Source organism: Phacochoerus africanus, chromosome 2, assembly GCF_016906955.1.
Source record: "Phacochoerus africanus isolate WHEZ1 chromosome 2, ROS_Pafr_v1, whole genome shotgun sequence".
NCBI lineage: Eukaryota > Metazoa > Chordata > Mammalia > Artiodactyla > Suidae > Phacochoerus > Phacochoerus africanus.
In genome coordinates this window covers 94,166,865-94,184,892 of record NC_062545.1, presented here as the reverse complement: position 1 = coordinate 94,184,892, position 18,028 = coordinate 94,166,865, and the positions used below count along the sequence as shown (strand labels likewise).

Sequence of the window (18,028 nt, the reverse complement as noted above, 5' to 3'; positions counted from 1 at the left end):
ACAATTTAATAAAGTATAGACAAACATGAAGGAAAAAAGAAAAATGAGTTGTCCCCAAACTTAAAGAACAAACTGGTTCGCTCTCGTGGATGATTTATATATTTTGTTCGTGTTTTTCTGTATATCAAATTTTATAATGAGCATTCTTATACAGTTGACCCTTGAAAAATGTGGGGTTAGGGGCACCAACCCCACCAGGTGGAAAATCTGCTAACAACTTTACAGCAGGTTTGTATCTGCAGTTCCACACCTGCAGAGACAAACAACTTCATGTGGTAAAATCCTACCAAAGTATTATTGAAAAAAATTCACATATGAGTGGATCCAGACAGTTCAAACCTGTGTTACTCAAGTGACACCTGCATTTTATTTATATTCTGGAAACACATTTTTTTTTTTTTACAAAATAAAGTATTTATAAAAATACCCCATAGTGGAGCTCCCTTGTGGTACAGTGTGTTAAGGCATCTGGCATCGTCACTGTAGTGGCTCAGGTCACTGGTGTGGTGCGGGTTCCATCCCAGGCCCAGGAATTTCCATATGCCATGGGTGTGTCCACAAATGATAACAACAACAGTAATAATAATAATAGTGATAACCTATACATATCGAGTTTTCTAAAACTCCAAGGTTTTTATTATATACAAAAGTTGGTTCATTGTAAATTAATAAGAAATAGATGGATTACTTAATAATATCAGGGCTGTTCATTAGCTTTTTGGAAAAACAATAGTTTATATTCTTGATTCAGGTCATACAACAAATTAATGCCATGTGATTTTAAAAGTTAAATATCAACTCTATTGAATGAAGATAAGGTTATTTACTGCCTTTGTGTTCACACTTGGCAAAGAAAAAATAAACACCTCCGTCTACTTGAAAACATACAACTTCTAGGTCTAAAAGACATTCAGTTAATAGGTATAAACCAAATAATTGAATCAGAAACCCTTTGACTAAGATCACAGGGAATTAAAGGAACTAATGTAAAAAAATAATAACAATGCATTCCAAGTGGTTGTGATTTTAAAATTTTTGCCACTTGGTTTTGCTTTTCTTTATTTTCTTTGTCTGAAGTGAATAGGACATACATACCAAGGACTAGTGATTTCATTCTGACATCATTCTCACTTCAAATATAACCTAATGTTACCTTGGTTTTATAGGCTACTCTTTTTCTCATCAGAGTTGGACACTGGAGAGTCGGTGACCCTCATGTAGTCATGTCTGGGGAATATTAGGAAATAATACTCAGAGGAATAGAGATTGCATTATATAAAGTCCTAGATCACATCTTCACATGCCCTGACTGTCAGAGAGAGTGTCATTGGAAAGGAGAGCCCCTCAGGAAACATTCAGGGGAAGAGTTCTTCTACAACTGGGTAGGTTAATAGGTGCTGTTGAGGAGTTCCTGTTGTGGCTCAGCAGGTTAAGTACCTGACTAGTATCCATGAGAATGTGGTTCAGTCCTTGACCTTGCTCAGTGGGTTAAGGATCTGGTGTTGCTGTGAACTGTGGTGTGCGTCACAGATATGCCTCAAATCTGGTGTTGCTGTGGCTGTGGTGTAAGCTGGCTGCTGCAGCTCCAATTCAACACCTACCCAGCCTGGGAATTTCCATATCCTGCAGGTTTGGCCCTAAGAAGAAAAAAAAATTGGTGCTGTTGGCCATTTCCACAGCCTTCCTTTCCCAAGTCATTCACAATTTCCCTTATTTAAAAGTAAGTAGGTGACCCTGTCTAGCTCTACTCCAACTGGATAAAGCTGACATTTACACAGAAGAATGAAATACTTTTCTTACCCCTACCCCCAATAAAATATCTCTTTCAACTGCTTCCTAAGACTTTGGCTTTTTCTAGAAGAAGAAAACACTTTTTATTTGTTGGTAAAACTTCAGAAGCCAATTCCTTAGGAAGAACAGCATTTGTATGTGTGAGTATGTTCCTGTCAGAGGAAAGATTTGTGGTTTTAAAAGAACATATATCGAAGAGATATACATGAGTGAAAGTAATTCATAAAATGGGACCTGGTCTTTTCCAAATTTGAAGTTAATGAGGTGTGTGGGTTTTGAAATTTTTTCTTTTATTGCAAAGAGGGAAAATGAAATAAACCTGATCCCAATATATGCACAAAGAAAAGTAACTCAATGCCAAAACTTCCACAAATTACCTCTAAAACAGACCCACGTGATATTTTCCATGGAAGACCAAAATGAAATCAGAGTCAATATGTTTCCATGGAAGGAAGCAGGCAAAGTTTAGCCAAATCAGTCCTTTCTTATTTCTTCTTCTATTCTATTCCTAGCATAGTGAGCTATTCTACAAATATCTGTGTTAAGACGCCAGTTTAAGAAGACAAGTCAGTTCAAACACACCTCTCACAGGTGGGTTTTGAACTCCACCGAAGAGGAAAGTAACGGATTTGGGGGGAAATGGTTTTCATGTCATATTTTAAATATACACTCATATGTAATATGTGTATTTGGTATATATGCAATATATGTATGTATATGTGTGCATGTATGTTTATATATGTTTAGCTTTTAGAAACAAAGTAATGTACAAGCCATAGTATTAGATCAGTCATAGAGAAGAAAAACTAAAGAACAGATTTTCTGACTACTGGCAATAACCTAAAAAAAAAAAAAGATTCCCTTTGAGCAATATGTTTGAGGAGAAAAGGGTGTTAATTATTTCTACTTCGTAACTTATTTTTAATTTGATACTGTGAGATTTATAAAATATGTATTTTTTTTACTTTCTTCCCTAAATTATTTAGCTAATTAGTTTCTCAGCCTCAGAAGTGGAAGAGGCACGTAACTCGCAATAAGCATACCATGCAAGCAGAACATCATAAGGAAGGAATATCACTTTCTGAAAATTTCTATCTCTTATCAAATGATTACCACTTTTTTCACTTATTAAATTTTTTGAACTACAGTTGATTTATGATTATAGTTATGGGATAGTTTCCTAGGTACAACAAAGTGATTCAGTTATAGCATATACACACATCCATTCTTTTTCAGATTTTTTCCCATGTAGATTATCATAGATTACTGGGTATAGTTCCTTGTGGGATACTATACCAGCAGGTCCCCATTGGCCAGTCATTCCACATGCCACAATGTGCATGTATGCCAATCCCCAATACCGCCTTTTAAAGGCAGGAGGATTATTTCACAGAAAATTTTCCAAGGATTGTAGAAAACATTCCTGATTATAAATGTTGAAAATAATTAAAATACAGCACTGAAGAACACTTTAATATAGAGAATCATACTTTAAAAAATACATTTATTCTAGATCTACTCCAAGTGTATTTTTCAAGCACAGCATTTGAAAATGAATGGATTATATATGAATTCAAAATTTACCTCATCCACAAGGAAAAACATCCAATGACCCCCTTTTTATACCCATTTAATATCCTGTTTAACTTTGCATAGATCACAATGTGTATTTACTCAAGTAAATTAAAAATATCTACTCAAAAAGCTACTAACAAACTAGCACACAAAGGTTTTGCTCCACCAGGAAGAAAATATGGGAGAAGAAATTTTAACGATTGATTTTTTTCTCTTTATTCAATATAATTTTAAATTATCTACATCTAAATATTAAATATTTTTGCAAACATTATTTTTATTGGCCCTCAACCTTTGGTCTTGCAAAATTACAAACAGCCAGAGAGGAGAGTTTGAAATGGGATGCATTTCTTTGTTTTGATATTCTCCTTCAATGAACAATAATTTCTTGGGTTGAAACATATAAGCTTTGTGTCTGAAAATCATTTCTTACTCCTGGTAATTCTGTCTTCAACTGTCTTTATTCATCAACTGAGAGACTGGAACGAATGACTGAAACAAATAGCACCAGGGTGACAAAATTCATTCTTTTGGGCTTTTCAGTCCATAGGGAGATTGAACTCCTTCTCTTTCTGCTCATTTCAGTGGTATATTATCTAACTCTGGTAGGAAACACTGGGATGATTTCCTCAATCCGACTGGATTCTCGACTTCACACACCTATGTACTTTTTTCTCAGTAATCTGGCCTTTGTAGACCTTTGTTACTCTTCCTCAATTGACCCCTCCTGACCAAGCACAGGTCCATCTCTTTCTATGCATGTGCAACACAGTTGGGCTTTTTCCTGACTTCTTGATTTTGGAGATGTTCCTTCTGGCCAGTAATGGCTTATGACCGCTATATGACCATATGCAATCCTCTTCTCTACGTGGTGATCACATCCCCAAAGGTCTGTATGCAGCTGGTAACCGGACCCTACTTATACAGCTTTTCTGTTGCTTTACTCCAAACAGTTGCTACTTTCCGATTGCTCTACTGTGGCCCCAATGTCATCAATCATTTTTGTTGTTATGATGTCCCTTTGATGGCCATCTCCGTGCTCCGATACCAGCCTCAAAGAGATGTTGATCTTCATGTTTGCGGGAGTCAACATGGTCAGCTCTTTGACCACTGTCCTTTTTTCTTACTTGTACATTGTGGCTGCCATCCTGAGAATCCAGTCTACAGAAGGGAGGTTCAAAGCCTTCTCGACTTGTGGTTCTCATTTGACTGCTGTGACTATATTCTACGGGACTCTGATCTTCATGTATCTCCAGCCAAAATCATCCATTCCCTTGACACAGACAAAGTGGCCTCTGTATTCTACTCAATAGTCATCCCCATGTTGAACCCCATGATTTACAGCTTGAGGAAGAAACAGGTGAAAAATCCCTTGAGGAAAGCTGTTGAAAATGCTATGTCCTGCCTCTAATAACTTTAAAAACACTCGGAACAACAACCGGTCTTGGGACATGCCACATGCAATTATGCTGTTTTTATAAGCTTTTGATGGTATACATTTATTTTTTACATTCTTATATGAGGCAATATGATTTGTACATGAGTTCTATCTTTTAGCAATCAATATGAAGCTGAAATGTTTGAAAGCGTGAAATTTACATTTTAAAGGAATTTCTACTCTAAGAGTATGTAACACAGATATCTTTGACCTGGATAGTTTCTATCCAACTGATAATAAGATACAGCAACTCCTTTCTCCCTCCCCACGCTGTACAGCATGGGGACCAAGTTACACTTACATGTATACATTTTTTCCACCCTTTGTTCTATTGCGATATAAGTATCTAGACATAGTTCTCAATGCTACTTAGTAGGATCTCATTGTAAATCCATTCCAAGTTGCATCTGATAACCCTTTCAAAAGTGTTTCTGTTGTGCATATTGTGGAGAATAGAGAAAGGAGCAAAGAAGGTGTTCATCCCCATGTCATTCCACCCAGTAGCCTGTTGCTCAACTGTACCCTGTCTGCTAATCATCTTTCCTCCGTTTCTGACCACCACTAAATTCAATACTGATCAGTCCCTGAAATTACACAGATTAACATGTCCGTTGAAACAATGATTTTTCACTGCATAGATTTGGGAATCAGGAAAGCCATACTTCCTTTTATTAACTCTATCAAAACATAAAAAGCAGACCTGTCCCTAAATTCCCTAAGCAAAGCTGTGCTTTCCAAAGATCCTTGAAGTTTTTTGATATAATGAAATTATGATGGGTTGGAGAACAGGAAGGAGTAGTAATAAATATGATTGTTATAAGTTGCCAAGAAATACCTCTATGTTGGGGTGATTTTTTTATAATAGCAGAGCAAAATAAAATTCCAGTTTTATTGTTAGACATCACATACATCAAAGTGCACAAAAATAAGTAAATAAACAGCAACTTCATAGACAAAAAAATAAAAAAGGGAAAAAAGAAATCTTTTATCTTTATCCTTTTTAACCATCTCATACAAACCAACTACTTATAGTATGGCTAAGTTAATTTGGGGTGATTATAAAGCAATATAATCTGAAATCCACTTAAACCTTCAACTGGAATGTTCACAGATAAATTCAAATGTTCAGTGTCTACCATGTGTATGATATTGGAGCCATTCTCGGAGAGCAATAACAAGCACATTCCTGACAGGACAGAACAGTTGGTAGAATAGGCAGATAACAATCAAATCATCAGTATGAGTTAGTAAAACTCAGAAAGATTTAAACTATCAGAGGAGAGTGATGAAGGAAATTAATGTGCAAAGAAGGCAAAAATTCCAGTAGTATGAGATACTAGCCACAAGTGACTTGGGGGATGTGGAGGTGTGAGAGAATTGTTTCAAGCCCCAAGGAGAAAAAGGGCACATATGGGATAAGGCAGTGGCAGTTTGGAAAAGAAAGATCATTAGCCTGTTAAGAAGAAATGAGGGTCACATTATCATTCCTGGTTATCTTTTGTTAAGCCCACCAAATTCTAATGCCAATATCTTCTCTGCCTTACTAGACTGCCAGTATGCCATGATAATGCCTCATTTGGCTTAATACACAGTCTAGCCTTGCTCATTCCTTGGGAACTATAGGAAGGATTTATCTTCTACATTTTATCACTCCTGGTGTCTGATATAATGCCTGTAACCACTCTGAATGCTGGTGGAAGAATGAGTGAATGAGTGAGTGAGCAAACATCATGAACACAATTTGAACCACTTACCTGCTTATAATGACCCTCTCCATCTGAGAATCTCCTTCCTCCACCAAGGCAGGACATGGCATCCATAATTGTACTCAAGGTCCTACTGGAGTGATCACAGGACTCAGGATAAACCAATTAAGATAAGTCTTTCAAGGGAATTTGAAATTATACCCCTGTAAATCTATTGAGTCTCAATTAGACACTTAATCTTAGATCCTAGGTTAGGTGAATGCTGGGGCTGGGATTTTCGATGCAGCTCTCCTTGTGCACTGAAAAACAAAAAGCTGGCTTGTAGAGAAATTAAAATTAAATGTAAATACTATAGTCAAGAGAAGTACCTGTGGGCTCAAACAGAGAAAGTGGGTGGCGATTTTTGTTCTGAAAATGTCCAATGCCCAAGGGCTGCTTTGTTGTGAAACCAGTGCCATTCTCTGTTATTGAGTTTCATAGGATACCACTGTAATTTTATTTAAAAGTAAAAACATAAAATATTTGATGTTATTTATTTTTAATAAGCCACGTTAAGTGGTTTCTGTGGATTTCTTTGTCCCCCCCCCCCCCGTGGCTTTAAATTGAAACGATTTCTTAAATAAGTGTTAACTTATAACCTTGGTGAAATCTAAAACTTTCCCCAACACGAAGGGCAAGGAGAAGCTGAACAATAAAGGTAGATCATTTTAGATTTGTAGATGGCAGGTTTAATAAGCAAAGGAACTTACATATGAGGTTTGTCTTGGTCGGTGACAAGATAAGGAGATCTTTGCATCTGTCTGCCAGAATCTTAAAAGTTTATATGAGGCTTTCACTGGGTTCAGCCACTCATACCATCCAGATTCTCAACAGCCCTTTGATCTCTCAAGGCTCTGTCCTTGAAAATGCCTCTCACTGTAGGAATAGCAGACAGAACCTGGTTCTAAGGAAAAAGGGGGAATGAGGAACCTCCTATTTTTCATGAATGACATTAATATGTCAGTTTTAATCATTCATTTGCATATGTAAAATAAAGCAGGCATAGTACCTAGAATCCACTCACTGGGCACAGCATCGCTGTGTTAGATTGGACTTCTTGGTATATGTAAGAGTTGTCTCTAGAAAGTCCTTTTTGAGCTAGAAACTTTTATGCCAGGACATTTATAACAGGTAGTGACATACCACAGAAATATTGATTTCAGTGTCACTGCCCCAAGTTTGCCTTGATGATTGCTTTGTTGAACACCTCTTTCACATCTTTGTTTCTCAAACTGTAGATCATGGGATTCAGCATAGGGAACACTGTGGTGTAAAACAGCCACCATTTTCCTCTGTTCCACGGACTCTTCCGTGGGCTTCCTGAGATTCATGAATATGAGAGTCCCATAAAACATGGTAACAGCAGTTAGGTGGGACCCGCACTTGGAGAATGCCTTCCTCCTTGCATCAGCGGAGCACATGCATAGCACAGCTACTATGATGAGAGTAGTAGAGGACGACTGAGAGGGAATATGTGAAGTTAATCCCAGCAGTAACAATCATGGTGTATTCTTTCATGTAGACTCCCCCACAGGAAGTGGTTGATTTCAGAGTTTCCACAGAAGTACAAGCCATATGTCAACAGCGTGCATGTTAGGCTAACAGAATCCATAGAGGTAAGGAACAGAGATGAGCTGAACATAGACAGTCCTGGACATTTTACTTCCACAAAGCAAAGGGTTGCAGATGGCCATGTAGTGATCAAAGACCATCAGAGCCAAGATATATACCTCCACGTGGACCAGGGCAACGAAAAAGTAACATTGCACCAAACTCCCCACATAAGAGATGGTTTTTGTCTCCGATAGTAAGTTTTCCAGGATTTTTGGAATGACATTGGAAGAGAACCACACATCCACAAAAGATAAATGACTCAAGAAAAAGTACATCGGGCTCTGAAGCTGTGGACTGATGCTGATAAAAATAATCATACCAATGTTCCCTAACAGGGTGATCATGTAAACCACTAGGAACATCACAAAAAAGAGAACTTGAAGCTCCTGATGACTGGTCAACCCCAAAAGAATAAATTCCGTCACATCTGTAAAATTTGTCATTGTGTTTCCTTAGACCCAGTCTGTACTGCCAATAGAAAAATATTTTTTTCTTAACTCTGAAGAGATTTGTTTATTCTTGAAATTGGGTCATGTTTATCTGTATTCTAATTCAAATAATTTAAAAATTAATGAAGATTTTCCACAATGCCCAATATAAGAATATCTAAGCAAAATTATTTTCTTCAATGGGTGTTATAAGTAATTGTCACCAATATTTATCAGGTTATTATCTGTAAAATAGACAATTACCTTCATATAGTCTTAGAATTAGATACTTATATTCTGCTAAATTATTGAAATAATGTTAACATCACAAGGATCAAATAGGTGACATTTGAAGGTAATATAATATAATGAGGATGTATAAATGAGGTTCTATTTATAATTGCTTATAATAATTCATTTTACAAGCATCCAAGCCAGTTATATGTCAGATATACTTGTTATATCTAGAAGTATTCTAAATTCCCTGGAAACATGAGGTTTAACAAGATATACAAGACTCTGGCTTATGTCATATTATATTCTTGTTGAAAATGAGTAAATAATAAATATACAAATAAGATACATCACTTAGTGGAGCTGCTGTGACAAAAACACAGCATGCTGATAAGATCAGAAATAAGAAGAGGCAGGATGCAGACAGAATGGCCAAAAATCTTGAGGATATGACTTTTGGGTTAAGGAAAAGTAGCCAGCTATGTAGAAATAAGGGGGAAGAAAATGAAAATGCAAAGTGTTAGAAGAGGAACTATTTAGCTTACCATATTGAAAAAAAGTGTTACTAGAGGTACCCCTTTAGTATTATGAAGTGTATTAATTCTATGACTATATCATAAGTTCCTCTAACTAATAGAAGAGCACATTTAGGAAGTTAATTAATCTCAAAATATTTTCCTACTTCTGACATTATTAATATAGGAATTAAATACACCATGTATTTAAAAAAAGAAGTTCCTGTTGTGCCTCAGCAGGTTAAGAACCCAACATAGTGTCCATGAGAATGCGGGTTCCATCCTTGGCCTCTCTCAGTGTGTTAAGCATCTGGTGTTGCCAAAAGCTGTGGGGTAGGTCACAGATGTGGCTCATATCTGGTGTTTCTGGTGATGTGGTGTAGGCTAGAAGCTGAAGTAGGATTCAACCCCCATCCCAGGAACTTCCATATGCCACGGGTGAAGCCCTAATAAGAAATAAAGAAAAAAAAAGAAAGAAATACACCATGAATAAAATGAATTGGACATGTAACACAATAGACACTGAAGTTTCAGTTCAGATCTGAGTTACCCTTTACTCTAAATTCCCATGAATTTAGACATGTGCCTTCTTTTACGTGTAGAAATACTTAGTGAGGTGAGAGCTGCAGACTCTGGTTGGGAAATAGAGCTAAGTTCAGGAGTTTCCCTATGTAAAAATCTCCTAACCCTGCCTGCTCAATGAATCTATAATGCTCTAATTAACATAGTTGGACTTGGGCTAGTGATACTGCAAAGTATAAAATACATTAAAAAGCATAAAGACATCTAAGAAACATAAGTTAATATTAATTCTCCAATTTTGCTTCCTATATGCGTAGTTTTTTTTTTTTTCCCTTATAGATAATCATTAGCTCTGTGGTAGCAGAATTTGTCTCATTCATCTTGGAACCCTTTAAACTGTCTAGCTTAGTTGTTAAACATAACGGATATTTGAGAATATTCATGATATGATTTTTAAGAGCCCTGATCTCTAGATCTGGTTCATTCAATGCATTTAATATTAATAAATTCTCTAGGAAAGATTGTTCTAGTGGCAATAGCCTCAGTTTTAAAATGTACTAAGAATAGCTAATTTGTATTGAATGCTTACTAAATCTTTCGCCTGCAAAGTTCCCATGAAGCAGGTTCTATTAGGATAATTCAAAAATTGAGGAAACTGAAGCACTGAAAGCCTATGACGGTCTTCCTATACTGGACATCTACTAATTGGACAGATCAAGATGCAAGCTAATTAATTTGAATCTAGTAGTATACCCTTAATAACTTTATATCACTGCCTAATTGATAACCTGTTCTAGTATTCTATTTCTTTGTATTTAAAATTCAGTTTGATCACCCACCCCCAAAGAAGAAAGGTTTTCCTTTTAATAGTTCTTCCTTAATGGACCAGAAGAGCCTTACATAACCTCGCAGCAAGCTGAACTACAGAGTTAATAGAACATGGCGTCTCTCTACCTCTCAAAGTTAGGCAACCCACAGTTCTAGGATCAGAGAATCCAAGTGAATTCTGGGATAGAGCCAATTTACTACATGTGTTCATCATATATTAAAATAATAGATAATATAGAGTATGAAATTTTAAAATTAAGAAAATATTAACCTTTCAGGAATTTCCCATGAAGAAGAACAGTGGAGGTATAGTAAGTGGTCAATCATCCTCACTAATACAATACTTTCAACTCCATTCACACACATTTTAATTATTTATTTATTTTCTTTTTTAGGGCCACATCTGCGGCATATGCAGTTTCCCAGGCTAAGGGTCAAATTGGAGCTACTGCTGCTGACATACACCACAGCTCATGGTAATGCCAGGTCCTTAACCCACTGCGTGAGGCCAGGGATTGAACCCGCAACCTCGTAGTTCCTAGTTGGATTTGTCTCCACTGCACCATGACAGGAACTCCACATTTTAAAACACAATGGTCTTTGCAGAGAAGTGGTAAAGGGGTAAAAAATGAAGAATAAGCATTTTGTTAAATAAACTGTGGATATAAACAATGATATTTCCCAGTAATATAAATTTCACCCAATAAAACATGGTGATAACAAATATGTCTACAATTTAGGTCTTAGTCTCTTCAAAATAAGAATAAAAATTAAAATATGTGACTTCATTAATCTGTACTGCAAAGAGCATAACATTTGTAGATCTACCTTCAGCAGCAAAGATAAACAAATGATAATTCCTCACTATTTATAATAGAATCTTGAACACTGAGAGGATTAAGAGCATTTCCCCGAGGAAATTTCCAGGTAGTTATGAAAGACATAGTAATTAAAATTCTGGAAACATCTCAGGGGTAAGGTAAGTTAAGGAACATTAGTTAGAAGAATATTACCTATGATAAAATTAAAATATCAAAATTTTTAATATCATGATCTAATTTCTCCCACTTTCACATGGGCTCTTCCTTCTTTCGTTCACACTTGACAATTGTGTGTCTCAGGAAAACATTCTTATTTTACATTATAAAATATCAGTCAGTGGTTTTCTTTTCTGTTTTGTTAGAGTTCTTATAAGCATCATCTGTCAGGATAGGTGATCATAGAAAAGTGCAATCTGGGCATCTCAAGTTTGTCTTATAGATAGAAGATGCCTCAAAAGTATACATCACTTGGAAACATCTGGGGAGAATGAGTAAAACAGGAGGTCACTGGTGAAGAACCTGATTATTAGTAAGACAATTTTTCTCACTTATTTTAGGTTCTTATGGGAATCAGCGAGGATTGACTTTGATGTCAGATCAGGAATCGCACCTCAGCTTTGACTTCAACTTTGTGTCTTTGGATAAGTTAGAATTCCAGCCTCAATTCCCAACTATAGAATGAGGACATTACAGTCTCACAGTGTGGCATGGTGACCTTAGATAATATTGGCATAACTCTCAGCACAATGTCTGTATCATCTAAAGCACTCAAAAAAATTGAAATGATTTGTTCCTTTTTACCTATAAACAGTTCACAGGTATGATCTCACCACCTCTCTAGGACTGTGGCCAATATTATCCTTATATTGAAGAATAAAAATATGCACATGTTAAATAACCTTAATGTTAAGTTTTTCTACCGAGTTTAGATATAGCTAGCAGGTTAACAAACTACAATGCCAACCTAGATTTTTCATAAACCTTAGACGATATACTGCTTCAATTTTGTCTGGAAAACCGTGGGCAGAATAGTGCTCAGGCGAAGTCTTCTTCTGCATTCTTCAATGCCCAAGTACCCAGAGCTCCTGAGTGTTTTTCACTTATTATGATAAAAGTGTATCATGGAAACTCATTGACACAAGCTTATTATAGCGTAATATTCATTTTCTCAAGAAAATGCAGTTTTGAAAAGAAGAAAGTGTGTGTGGGGGTGTGTGTGTGTGTGTGTGGTGTGAGTGTGTGTTAGGGAGAGAACAATGGAGGGAAGGAGAATGACAGAGAAAAATAATGCACTTTCTGTTGGAGATGCTTAATATAACGATGTTCATAGATGTCAAAATAAATGTACCAATAGACCTATGTTTGAAAGTATTTGATAAAGCTATCCTGAATTTTCAGCAAATAGCAAAATTGCTTTAAGTTCTGCTAGAGAATTCATACTCGTGGAAATTACAAAAGCCAGATGAGATCTTGGGCATCAGACTCTACAACTTAAAAATTAACTGGGTCAACACAAATGACTTCTCCAAGGTTGTCCAGAAATTGCTTTGAAATTTGGAAACTCAAATCAGTAACATGATTTAACCAGTGACCTTGTGTCAGGAGGTATGTCTCTACAATCTTTTATTAGCCTCTCTGCTTCTATTTTCTATGTTGAAAACTCCATCTTGTCCTGCTTTTACTTTAACCCATATTCCTGCTTGAAAAACAGTCACAGTGTTGGTAAACAGCTTAAGCTTGAGAACAAAGACCAAAAGGCATAAGTTATTCATGTGGTCAGCTGAATGAGGACATAGTGCATTGGTCTAGGCATGCTGGACCTGTGAAGATAGGCACTCACATGAGTGCACAGCACAATATGTCATGGTAAAATAAGAGGAAGAGGAGCCTCATGGCCCCACAGGGCTTATGAGGGGTCATTAGTGGGATATGCATCAGCAAGGAGAACAAGGTGCAAACCTAGGCACTCCCAGGTTACCATAGATAGGAAAGCTGTCTGCAGAAGCAGAATGGTGATTCTCTAGATGCTGTGCATAGACAGCTGATGCCAGGCTTCCTCAATGCTAATGATTGTTAAATGCCTAAAAGTCAGAGTAAAAACTTAACCAGCTACCATCTATGTGACTTTTAAAATAGTAAAAAACCTATGTCTTGCACCTACAGTCCCCTCCTCACTTGATATAATCCCAAAGAGCACAGTAAAAGCAGTGTGGTTTCTTGAGGTGGGGCTCTTGGTCCCTGAGACCTTGAGTCCCCCGGTTCCCACCTTTGATTAAGATAAATGTGTCTTGTTTTATGTTAACCTTTTCTTAAATTTCAAGCACCCATTCATCAGCCCTCACTTGCTGAGCTGGTCTCGGCAACACTGACATCATCATTCTTCATGCAACACTAAACCAACTCTCCAAAAAAGTACATCGAGAAAGTGGTTTAGGTTTGGGAAAATAAAAAAAGACAACAAAATCATCCAAATCCACTTGCTGACAAAAAATTTTAAAGCTTTAAAACCATATTACTAATCAGCAAGTAGTTTAGTATAATGAGTTTTCCAATAAATGGTGACTAAATGGTGTTAGTGGCAAGATAAATTACTTTAAATCCACCTGAAAAGTAACATTAAGTAAGATCTTGAATTCCTTAGGGGACTTAGGTTTTTCGGTGACAGATGCAGTAATATTATTATAATTTAATCTGAATTAGAAATTTGTTTACATGCAAATAGCTTTTTAAAATGCCCATGACATATGTGTGTGTTTGTGGAAATGAGCTTACGAATTTATCATTTCCCTAGAGGAAAATAAAAACATAAAACGGACAAAGGAGAATGTCCTCATACTGCATCAATCTTATTTTATATTTGAATCTTTGTAAATAAATTTGTGATTACTTAATGTATAATTTAAATATGCAGATAACATTTCAGTATTATATATATATTTTCTGCACCAGGAGAGCAGCACATAATTTATTTATGTATTTATTTCTATCAGAGGACATAGAAATGTTTTGGAAGTTGTCATTTCCTCATACTAGTGCTTAATGAAGGGAGATACAAAGGAGAAGCCAAACTATGTTATTTATATCATGTCAGGACATGTCTTTGTTAACCACAAATAGACCACCAAAATATTTTATTTCTATCAAATACAAAAATTATTTTATAACATTTAAGGAGTTCCTGTTGTGGCTCAGTGGTTAATGAATCCAACTAGGAACCATGAGGTCACAGGTTTGATCCCTGGCCTCGCTCAGTGGGTTAAGGATCTGGTGTTGCCATGAACTGTGGTGTAGGTTGCAGACGCGGCGTGGGCGGGTTCCTACAGCTCTGAGTCGACCCCTAGCCTAGGAACCTCGATATGCTGCAGGTGTGGCCCTAGAAAAGACAAAGAGACAAAAAAATAATAATAAACTAAAAAAATAAAACATTTAATTACCATATCTTGGTCACAAAAATGCAAAATGTGAGTTCTCTTGTGACTAAGCAGTAATGAACCCAACTAGTATCCACAAGGATGCCAGTTTGATCCAGGCCTCACTTAGAGGATGAAAGGATCCAGTGTTGCCATGAGCTGCAGTGTAGTTCACAGTCATGGCTTGGATCTGGCATTCCTGTGTCTGTGGCATAGGCAGGCAGCGGTAGCTCCAATTCAACCCCTGGCCTGGGAAATTCCATGTGCCTCAGGTTTGGCCCTAAAAAGAAAAAAAAAAGTACAAAATGTCGATTCAGTTTTTTAAATGGTGTCTGGAGAACTGTGCTTTCAAAATGACACATCTACTAATTCTACCTACTTTTCATTCAGAATGAAGGCACTATAGCCAGGGCATGCAGGAGGATACACATTCTGGTCACTGGAAAACTTGGAGTAAAATATGGAAGTTACTGGAATCTGTAAAAGAGAGACACTTACCATGTTATATCTCTTAAATGCTAAAAAAATGAAAAAGGATTAAACACAATAGGATTGCTCTTTTCAAAATAGTAGTCTCTGAACAGACCCACCCTTCACATTAAAAGAAGCATTACACATCAATCAATCTTACAACTATAGCTGAGCACACATTTTATAAACCTTTGCACTAGAAAGTTACATGAAAGATGATATTTTTATGCCCCAAATTACTACATAAATAGGCAAATCAATAAATATTTGCTAAATTCATCCACTGCATTTTTGAATAACTAAAACAAAATCTCTTCATTCTAGCTAAGTACATGAAAAATTTGAATGAGAATACCTGTGAACTTGGACTTAAATGATCTTTTCTATTAACTTATTTATTATTTTTTAATTAAGTTTACTTAATCAATAGGAATGGGTCAATCCACTTCATTCTCTGAATTTTTATCTTTTCCTCCTTTTTAATGCACAAAGTCCTTAGCTTTTGTAAAATGTCTTTAGCTATATATTAAACAATAATTGTTTACAAACACATATATATGAGATAGAGGAAAAAATTAACCCAACCTCATTTTATTTTGTTAAATATGTTCTGCTGAACACTTTGCTCATGGCCTCTTTCACATCCTTGTTCCTCAGACTGTAGATCATGGGATTCAACATGGGGATCACTGTGGTGTAAAACACAGCCACCATTTTCCCCTGTTCCACGGACTCCTCTGAGGGACGTCTGAGATACATGAAAATAAGGGTTCCATAGAAGATGATGACAGCTGTCAAATGGGACCCACAGGTGGAAAAGGCCTTGCGCCTCCCTTCTGCTGAATGCATTCGCAGAATGGCAACAAGAATACACAGATAAGATACAATAACTACAGTCAGAGAATATGTGAAGTTAATGCCCGCGAGTATGATCATGGTATATTCTTTCACAAAGGTCCCAGCACAGGCGATTTTGATGAGAGGAGGATCTGCACAGTAGAAATGGTTGATCTCAATTTTCCCACAGAAATACAAGCCATATGTCCACAAGGTTGCTGCCAGACTCGTCAGAAAACCATATATGTAAGGGAAAGAAATCAGTCGAATACAGACAATCCTTGACATTTTGCTGCCATAGAGCAAAGGCTTCCCGATGGCCATATATCTATCAAAGGCCATCACCGCAAGGATAAAAACCTCTACATGGACAAGGGCAATAAAGAAGAAACACTGGACCAAACAACCAGCATAAGAAATAGTTTTTGTTTTTGATAACAGATTTTCTAACATTTTAGGGGTGACATTAGAAGAAAACCACACATCAACAAATGACAAATGACTAAGAAAAAAGTACATGGGGCTGCCGAGCTGTGGACTGACCTTAATTAACATGATCATGCCAATATTACCCACCAAGGTGATAATGTAGACCACCAGGAAAAGGATGAAGAAGAGAACTTGCCATTCTGGACGAGTGGTTAGTCCCAAAAGAATAAAGTCCGTCACATCCGTGAAATTGAGCATTTTCTCAGTTCTTGGTTAGTATTAGTTACAAACTTCTGTGATAAGTAAAAGGGAATAAAATTTAAAATCAAGTATTATTTATTTATTAATTTATATTTTTCCAATGACCTTCTTTTTTTTTCTCTTTTTTCCTTTTCTAGGCCACTCCCAGGGTTGATGGAGGTTCCCAGGCTAGGGATCTAATCAGAGATGTTGCTGCTGGTGTACACCACAGCCATAGCAATGCCAGATCCAAGATGCATCTGCAGCCTACATCACAGCTCATGGCAACACCGGATCCTTAACACACTGAGCAAGGCCAGTGATCAAACCTGCAACCTCGTGGTTCCTAGTTGGATTCTTTAACCACTGTGCCATGATGGGATCTCCCATTTTTTTCTTTATTAAATATCTATGACTGTGTTTTGCCATTCTTCTTAGCAAATCATTTCTGAGTACTTACTATGTAACAGGCTGTCTGAAGTTTGCTTGGATAAATGCACATTCTATATTATATAACATATATACCAAATGTGATCGAAATATGCTAGAACCAGGTTTCAAAGCCTCCTACTTAAATACCCCTTTTTTCCAACACAGGCATTTGGTAATTGCATATTTGAAGACATGTACAGAGAGTTATGTTTCTCATTTTAACATAGCTCAAAAGTAATAATTTTACTCTTTTTCATTGTAAGCATAATCTTCATGATTAGATAAGGAAGCCATTTAATCCAAAAATTTGTTACCCCTAAATCTCATATAAAATGATTTTTAATATAACTTCATATTTGCACTCATTTAAAGAGGGAAAAATGATCACTGTAGTCATTAAAACAAAATGGTAAACTGCTTACACACATTCATACATTATGCATATTTCCTGTATAGGACTCTTTTTTGCATGTCTAACATGAAATTATAATCTACTAGATATCCTCCATTGCTATGTTCTGTAAATTCAGATATATGTTAGGCAAGGATATTAATTTCACTATTTAAAACAGTATAAATGTAAATAAACTTTCTAAAACCCTGATATATTCCTTCAGTGTGATACTGGGTGCAGAAAGCAGGCAATAAATGATGCTTCTATGGAGATCCAGTGATGTTCTAGGAAAACTTTCTGGTAT

At 36.4% G+C, this 18,028-nt stretch overlaps 1 protein-coding gene and 1 pseudogene across 1 annotated transcript; one reads left to right on the top strand and one right to left on the bottom strand.

Annotated features, from left to right (window-relative positions):
• Window positions 1-3,854: 3,854 nt before the first annotated feature.
• Window positions 3,855-18,028, top strand: part of LOC125120710 (olfactory receptor 5M11-like) — a 49,966-nt pseudogene continuing 35,792 nt past the window's right edge.
• Window positions 15,923-16,951, bottom strand: LOC125117816 (olfactory receptor 5M3). Its single transcript, XM_047763910.1, has one exon. The coding sequence runs from the start codon at window positions 16,914-16,916 to the stop codon at window positions 15,984-15,986; it is 933 nt and encodes a 310-aa protein (XP_047619866.1). The 5' UTR covers window positions 16,917-16,951; the 3' UTR covers window positions 15,923-15,983.

Coding starts and splice junctions, on each gene's coding strand:
- LOC125117816 (XM_047763910.1), bottom strand. CDS start 16,916: ATGCTCAATTTCACGGATGTGACGGACTTTATTCTTTTGGGACTAACC.